The sequence below is a fragment of the Frankliniella occidentalis genome, unplaced genomic scaffold (genome assembly GCF_000697945.3).
Source record: "Frankliniella occidentalis isolate FOCC.00 unplaced genomic scaffold, Focc_3.1 Scaffold105, whole genome shotgun sequence".
NCBI lineage: Eukaryota > Metazoa > Arthropoda > Insecta > Thysanoptera > Thripidae > Frankliniella > Frankliniella occidentalis.
In genome coordinates, this window is record NW_026267234.1 from 633465 (window position 1) to 641384 (window position 7920).

The following is a 7920-nucleotide window of genomic DNA, read 5'->3' on the forward strand; positions in this document are numbered from 1 at the left end:
AGGAAAAATATGACTTACTTTGAGTTCATCAGCAGTGGCCAGCTGAGTTGATAAAAGGCGGTCCTTGAAAGATGTGATAGGATCACGAGTTTGTCTCACTTCTTGGATTTCATCTCGCGTACGGTAGCTAGTACCAGGATCAGACATAGAGTGCCCCGAGTATCTGTATGTAAATGTTTCCATAACCATTGGACCCTTTCCTGCCTTGCAATGTTCAATAGCAAAGCGGGTAGCCTCCCGGACTGCCAAAACATCCATTCCATCAACCTACCAAAACAAAAAGGAATTTTAATTAACACGTTCCAAACATGAGTGCAACTACCTATATGTAAGTTTAACACTCATTATTCTGCTATTTACCCAAATGCCTGGAATGTAGTCACCACGAGTGTAGTAAGCTGTGCTTGCAGAAGACCTCTGGTTACTTGTACCCATACCATAGCCATTGTTTTCACAAACAAATATGCATGGAAGGTCCCACAGCTTTGCCATATTGTAGGCCTCAAAGGCTTGGCCTTGATTAGAGGCCCCGTCACCATACAGGGCAATACAAACACCATCATTTCCATTGTACTTTTGAGCAAAAGCCAAACCAGCACCAAGAGGTACCTATATGGAAGATAGAAAAATGTCTTTCAGAAGTACTTGGTGCGTCAATCAACTAATTTTTTTTGGCCTCATTAAAATTTATACCTGTGCGCCTACAATACCATTGCCACCAAAGAAGTTTTTGCTATACATGTGCATGGAGCCACCCTTTCCTCTTGAGCAGCCGGAAACGCGTCCTGTTAATTCAGCCAAAACTCCAAGTGGGTCAATACCCATAATGTATGTCCAGCCATGAGCACGATAAGCAGTGATAACCATGTCATGGGGGCGCATGGCACCTGACATTCCAACAGCTACAGCCTCCTGAAAGTTGAAATTAGATTGGCACAGTAGAAAATATGACTGTTGAACCTTTTAATTTTGGAGGAATACATACCTGACCAGAATACAGATGACAGAAGCCTCGGATAATTTTCTCTTTGTAGAGATTTCCAGCACTGGTTTCCATACGGCGAATGGTTTGCATTTTGCGATACAATAGAAGAGCATCATCTCTCGTGCAGCTTACATTGGTTGATGGACCAGAATCGAGTTTGTGGAGTTTGTAGGGCTAGTATCAAAGATGAGAATTAATGATGGCAAAAAGTTAAGGAGCTCATTCAAAAAACAATAAAAATTTACCTTGGTTTCAAATGAAGCTTCAGTGGCATAATTGTTCTTGCTTGTTGCAAATAGCGATGAAATTGTGTTCTGAGAGAGCAAATACAAAAGAGAATGTGAAACATTGTTATTATTATAAATGAGTTCAGGTCCCAAACATTAGAGGAGGGAGAGCCTACATCAAAAAATTTAGCACATACATTAAAGTGAGAGCTAAGAAAAGTCAGCAAGGAGAAGCATTCTTAGAGTATACATTACAAATGCGAACAGAAATTGATGCACCTCAATGAAATTTCAGCACACAAAAATGAGAGAAAAATCAAAATGACTACAGGAATGGACAACAAGCATTTCTTCAGGATTTGCTTGAAGTTGTGATGCAAAATATAGAGCACAAGCATGCCTTTCCACACAAAAAATACCAGTGTTTTTTCGTACCATGGACATATCCACAAAGTCTGGTATTATTCTGGAAGCAACATCATTTCCAGTTCCGTACAACCTCCCGCTCTAAGGCAGCCACAACAGAAAGAATCAGAAGGCCATGAATGCATCCTAACAAAACTGTATGCATTGAAACATGTCATAAAGACTATGTCCTCTACTCTGCAAAACATCTGCTTGTATATTTGATTATTTGCCATGCTTCGCTTGCTAAACTTTTAAGGAACTGACTTTAGGGATGGCTAAATGAACAGATCAAGCAATTAAACGCACCCAGCTCATGGAGCGACGAGCATCTGTTACACTTTGAAGCACATCACCTTTCTGAAACAAAATATAGGAGGGTATGACAATGATGTCAAGCTACATTGCATATTTCGAGTGCAGTTGCAGTGCTTTAAGTAGAAAGTACAAGCTAAGAAGCATGACATGGAAGTAATAATTGTAAGGAATTCTCTGAATTTATTTTTCTCCTATAAATACATTGAACTCTTTAAGTTAATTCATTGATCACTGAATCAAATATATTAAGTTAAAAATTTAGTGGCATAGGTCTTGCTAGAGTAGGAGGACATATCCGTTGTTAAACACACGGCACAAGAAAGAAATATGTGAAATATAGAAAATAGAGGAACGGATAGAATCAAAGTTGGGTAAGGTCACACAGCCTCAGCACAGTGTCATCTAACCTCAATTATTCTATCGTTGTTTTAATTCAACAGTGACAGCGTTTTAGAAAGGCACTCACAGAAATCTTGATAAAATTAAATAAATTTTTAGTGACTTTCGGCAACCTGGCTCTAAAAGCTTGCCTGCGTCCAGTGAAGGTGAAGGTTTGGTCGAATAGTTACTAATGACCACTTTGCACTAACCTTGTTGGCTTGACGGCCCAAGGTGCGAGCACAGTTGTTCAGCATGTTGAATCGCTATTGAAACTTGGCTCGGTGTTTAAATACACAAGAAAGGCGAATTGAGGGTCAACGTGAAGCAGATTTAGTCTGCCTCAAGCTGTGACCCTGATGACAAGAACACAACCTTCGTTCGTCTGGTGGTGGATCGTCTGCTTGAGAAAAGAAGAAGCCTTGCGGAAACAGAACGATACGCCTTCCTTTTCCGACGCACCGCCCTTTAGTTCAAGGTCGTTTCCTCCCGCCAAATACCGCCAAAACCTAAGGAGGAAGCGCAGCGCGGCAGTAACGCGGCAAGGCAGACTTTGCCTGGAATTTCAATTTCTAGCTAATCCAGAAGGTATTATAGTAGCGAATTCATTGGCATTCAGCTTTGACTGGAGACCAATTTTCTTCTTGGTATAGTGGGGGGCACACTAAAAGAAAAACACATGTAGGAAAAATATTCTTTAAGTTGAGCTTAATGAGGTAATGACATGGTTTATCTATTTCCTGCAACGGAAATATGGGGCATTGCATTCCAAGGGGTGGTTCCTCGAATGACAGGCTCCAGAGTGTGACTGTAAATGTCGGCGGTGAGTTCTTCCAAACCAATCTCCTTGTCGTTCTTCGCCTTTTTCGTCGCATCGTCGACTTGTGTCTTGATTTCAGCATCCATTTTCTGCAAGGAAAACGCGAGGTTGTCAAGTTTGATAGTTTGGGTGACCGAACGAAACCGTTCAGTTCGCTAAGGTCGCAGAAATCCTCAGCTCAATTTCCCCATCCGAACTCTAAACGGCGCGCACTCTTTACTGCTGTGCAGCGCATCTGCGAGGGTCCTGGTCCCCATCCCCACCTGCCTGCACTGCTGCGCCAATGAAGCAGAGCAAAGCTGAGCGCGCGGAGCCCCTGGGGACGGTAGGGTAGGCGACCGCGCGCCCCCGCTGTGCGGCGGGCTAGTATCCTTGCGAGCGCGGGGGTTTACCCGGCTGAGCCCGCTAGAGGAGAGGGCCGCCTTTTCTCATGCCCGCGGCCCCGCGGCCACGTCTCCTGATCCACTTCGCTCGCAGAGACAAAAGTAAAGTCCCTCTCTGTGAATCTCTTACCTTGAGCTCCTCGGCCGTGGCTAGTTCGGTGCTCAGCATGCGGTCCTTGAAGGAGGTGATGGGGTCTCGCGTGGAGCGCACCTCCTGGATCTCGTCCCTGGTGCGGTAGCTGGTGCCGGGGTCAGACATGGAGTGGCCCGAGTACCGGTACGTCAGCACCTCCATCACCATGGGGCCCTTGCCCGCCTTGCAGTGCTCGATGGCGTAGCGTGTCGCCTCGCGCACCGCCAGCACGTCCATCCCGTCCACCTAGAGACGCACGTTATTGAAGCGTGTTTCGAAACCTCGACGAACCTGCCCGGGATGAAGTCCCACCACTCCTCACCTGGATGCCGGGGATGTAGTCGCCGCGCGTGTAGTAAGCCGTGCTGGCCGAGGAGCGCGTGTTGCTGGTGCCCATGCCGTAGCCGTTGTTCTCGCAGACGAAGATGGCCGGCAAGTCCCACAGCTTGGCCATGTTGTACGCCTCGAAGGCCTGGCCCTGGTTGGAGGCGCCGTCGCCGTACAGCGAGATGCACACGCCGTCGTTGCCGTTGTACTTCTGGGCGAATGCCAGACCTGCACCCAGCGGTATCTGCACACACAACCGTGCACATTAGCGGAACACCTGGGGCAATGTTCTTTGCGCACTTTCAAGCGTTTTGCCAAAGGCCGGAAGTAGGTAAGGGGGTGAGGGCAAACACCCCCAGATCGGCCCCTGCGCCAGGGACCGTCCAGGAAGTACGTCCGTTTTTCTTATTTCTTCAGCAAATGACAGGAGCTCAGCGCCTGCGAAACTCGGGGTAGGCCAACCCGCAGTACGCGCATGCACTGCAGGCAAGATATTGCCTACCCACCAGGCGCCATGGGAGCTTGTATTGGCTGCTGAACTTGGGAGGTTCGTAACGGCGAATGACGGACGTACTTTCTGGATATCTCCTGGGATGAAAAGTTTTGATGCAGAGTTTATGGGAGTGGCATAGGCGGATAAACCGAGCTTACCTGAGCACCAACGATACCATTGCCGCCGTAGAAGTTCTTGACGTACATGTGCATGGAGCCACCCTTGCCGCGCGAGCACCCGGACTGCCGCCCCGTCAGCTCGGCCAGGACGCCGAGGACGTCGTCGCTGAGGATGTAGGTCCAGCCGTGCGCGCGGTAGGCCGTGATGACCTTGTCGTGCGGGCGCATGGCGGCGTGCATGCCGACGGCGCACGCCTCCTGCGAGCAGCCGTAAAGCAGGGCGATTAGTGTTTCCATACATGAATATGAAACCCCCGTCGGAGGAGCTCCCGGGCTCGTCAGAGGCTCACCTGTCCCGAGTACAGGTGGCAGAAGCCCCGGATGATCTTCTCCTTGTACAGGTTGCCCGCGCTCGTCTCGAGGCGCCGGATGGTCTGCATGCGCCGGTAGTACACCAGCGCGTCGTCCCTCGTCACCGACACGCTGGTGGACGGGCCGCTGTCCAGCTTGTGCAGCTTGAAGGGCTGCAAGGGGGCGCGCCGGGTCAGCGTACAAGGGCAGGTCGCACGAGGACAAGCCAGGAGGAGGAACACCAGAGCGTCGTCAAAGTGACGCCACTTTCACGTCAGGGAAAATTGTACCACCTTTTTGGACGCTATGCACTATGATGCTGTGCATGTGTTTTGACTCCTGGCTCAACCTTGTCACATCCTCGTTGGAGAAGGGGTCTTTTTACCTTCGTCTCGAAGCTAGCTTCCGTGGCGTATCCATTGCGAGCCGCAGCCGTGAGGGACAGCGCTGCATTCTGCCGGCACAAACACAAAGACGCGGTGGTAAACCTCTCTGACAGCCCCTCACTCCACTTGGCCGGGCGTATCGGCCTCTACTGCCCGCCCGGGGCTGGTGGCGCTGCCACAGCCACGATCGTGGCCGCACGCACTTGCAACTTGCAACCCCCCTCTTCCTCTAATTGTACCCCCCCCCCTCCCTTGCCGTATCATTCGCAAGCTCAACGCGAAGTTCATTGTTATACGTTCGAGGACGGAAATAAAGGTCTGGCCCGGTGCCAGGGGGGAGTCATGCGACACGGGGGCGACACCACGGGTCTTTTTTCTGGCGGTCCGGCCGGGGGCCCGATGGACAGGTGCGGACGCACGGCGTAAAGGCCAGGGGCGTGTAAAGTTAAGTACGCGTGAGCGTTTTACGTGAGATGAGCGCTCACACGAGCAACGTGCGGTGCCATATACTAAACGAAACGACTTCAAATTAAAAATATTTTTGCAGGATTGCACTCATCTTAGTCCCTCCCCTCTAAAAATATATGGGTTCTGCCAATTTTCGCGTCATTTTGCCTCTCACCAGGACGCTCATCTCACGTGAAACGCTCACGCGTGCTTAACTTTACACGCCCCAGCATGTCGGCTGTACGCAGGTGGGGGCGGGGGGGGGGGGGGCAACCACCACCACCCGACCCCCCGCGTGCACTGGCCGTTGCATCGGTGGACGTTGCTTGCGCTGCTGCTGTCTTGTGACACCCCTTCCACACTGAATGTCATGCCCCTACGTACCGATGTGCACCCGCGGTGGCGCCCCACCCCCCACCCCCTCGCTACCCCGCGATTGATAAGGTGCCTTTCTACGCACCCATCACCACCCACACCCACCACCCGTTGCGCCATACAGAGACTCACCTTGCAGAGTTGACCGCCGAGCGGCCTCGCACAGCTGTGGAGCATGTCGACGACCCGTCCTGTACTCCCCCTTCTAGTACATCTACTGATCACAGCACGCGCAACCTATCTCTGTCGCTCTGTCGTCTGCTCGTCGGAACAGGCGACCGAACCGTTTTAAACGTTCCCTCGGCCCTCTAATCGATTTGAAAGATCGTCTTCCGCTTCTCCTGCGAATAGAGCTAGCTAACACTAACCGCAGCAAGCAGACACAAACAGTCAACAGCGCCGACAGCCGAAAAGGTTAGGTTTATTTATGTTTTGGTGTTTTGACCAGAAACTTGAAGTTAGAGGAACTGTCCGGTCCCCATTACAAGGGCTTTTGGATGTTTGAAACTTTGATATAGTTGACACGTTGATTCAGGCTGTAATTTTGTTTTTGTCGAGGTCGCACTTCTCTTTCTGAAGGCAGTCGCATGGTTGCACAAGTGCATGCAGCAGGTGTTTGACATAGTTCTACGTGTCAGGCAGAACTAGTAGTTTCAAATGATCAAAATATTTGTTTTACTTTGTGCTCTTTTTGATTTTCCAAGTAATTGTTTAGTTATACCGTTAACCTTGCCTTTTAATATCATGACACTGCTCTAACCTGGTCATATATTTTGCAATTTCTTTTTTATTGAATCTAAACACTTGGGAACAAGTTGTTTCTCTTTGCCTTACCTCTGCGCCCTTTAATTTTTTATATTATTGAATTTAACTGTCCAGATGCCAAAGAGTGATACCCCTCCATCCTCACCGCATTACCCCCAGATGGATGACGACGAAGACGAAGAAGAATTCTTTGAAGTGAACGAAGATGAACTAGAAGAAGTCCTGAACTTGGCTGATGGAGGTAGAAGTGATGAAGAAGATGAAGCATTTGATGATGAACCTGTCCTCGGACCACCTCCAGAGAGAGATGATGCATTCCTGCTTTTTTCTCAGCATTCAAGTACAGTTGCATAAACTTATAGGCAATGAATTATATTTTCCTGTGCTGAAACTAACTACTTCATAACGTTTCAGGTTCAATATTTAGCTGTCACATAGAACCAACGAATGGGAAATTGGCAGTTACTGGGGGTCAAGATGACAAAGCATATGTTTGGGAAATTGAAAATGGAAAGATACTGCTTGAATGCACAGGTCATCAGGTAAATACAGTAATTCATAGCCAACATTTTACTGGCCAACCTCTCTAAAATCTGACTCTGAAATGTCTTTGTACCACAATTCCTACCACTTCCAGGACTCAGTTACTGCTGTGGAATTTAGTCAAGATGGAAACTATGTGGCTACTGCTGATATGGCTGGTCTGGTTCAGGTGTGGAGAACTAGCTCAATGCAGAAAGTGTGGGAATATACTATGGGAGATATGACAGTAAGTGTTTGTCAACTCTTGTGCTGTCCAATTAGTTAAGTCAATCCTCATTTTATCATAACTCTTTTTCTAGTGGATGAGATGGCATCATGGGACTAATGTTCTCATGGCTGGTGCTGCATCTAGTGAAGTTTACATGTGGAAAATTCCAAGTGGAGATTGCAAAGTCTTTGGAGGAAGTGGAGAAAAGAGTGACTGTGGAGTAATTTTACCTGATGGTAAATACATTCAATTTTTTT

At 48.6% G+C, this 7920-nt stretch overlaps 3 protein-coding genes across 9 annotated transcripts in view; 1 reads left to right on the top strand and 2 right to left on the bottom strand.

The window, feature by feature from the left end:
- The window catches only part of LOC113210287 (probable pyruvate dehydrogenase E1 component subunit alpha, mitochondrial), a 13373-nt gene extending 10631 nt beyond the window's left edge, over nt 1-2742 (bottom strand). Inside the window, exons 1-7 of one of the 3 annotated variants that reach the window (XM_026428191.2) lie at nt 2526-2742; nt 1648-1719; nt 1231-1299; nt 986-1159; nt 694-912; nt 361-609; nt 19-267 (exon numbers count right to left, since the gene is read on the bottom strand). In XM_026428191.2, the coding sequence (XP_026283976.1) occupies nt 19-267; nt 361-609; nt 694-912; nt 986-1159; nt 1231-1299; nt 1648-1719; nt 2526-2570 (1077 nt within the window). In that variant the 5' untranslated portion in view covers nt 2571-2742. Of the gene's footprint in view, nt 1-18; nt 268-360; nt 610-693; nt 913-985; nt 1160-1230; nt 1300-1647; nt 1720-1926; nt 1978-2525 lie in introns of all 3 variants that reach the window. The other 2 variants (XM_026428192.2, XM_026428194.2) reach the window with 2 other exon arrangements.
- A 253-nt stretch (nt 2743-2995) lies between these two features.
- Nucleotides 2996-6427, bottom strand: LOC113210289 (probable pyruvate dehydrogenase E1 component subunit alpha, mitochondrial). The gene is made up of 7 exons (XM_026428199.2): nt 6280-6427; nt 5325-5393; nt 4939-5112; nt 4628-4846; nt 3972-4220; nt 3647-3895; nt 2996-3222 (listed from the first exon to the last, which is right to left on the bottom strand). The coding sequence occupies exons 1-7, from the start codon at nt 6322-6324 to the stop codon at nt 3043-3045; spliced, it is 1185 nt and encodes a 394-aa protein (XP_026283984.1). The 5' UTR covers nt 6325-6427; the 3' UTR covers nt 2996-3042.
- On the top strand, nt 6407-7899 carry LOC113210288 (angio-associated migratory cell protein; the record flags this gene model as incomplete). Of its 5 annotated transcripts, none has more annotated exon segments than XM_052269904.1 (5): nt 6407-6561; nt 7027-7252; nt 7327-7454; nt 7550-7681; nt 7755-7899. In XM_052269904.1, coding segments are annotated over 4 exon segments (631 nt in total), but the record flags the coding sequence as incomplete, so codon positions are not given.
- Nucleotides 7900-7920: the final 21 nt, after the last annotated feature.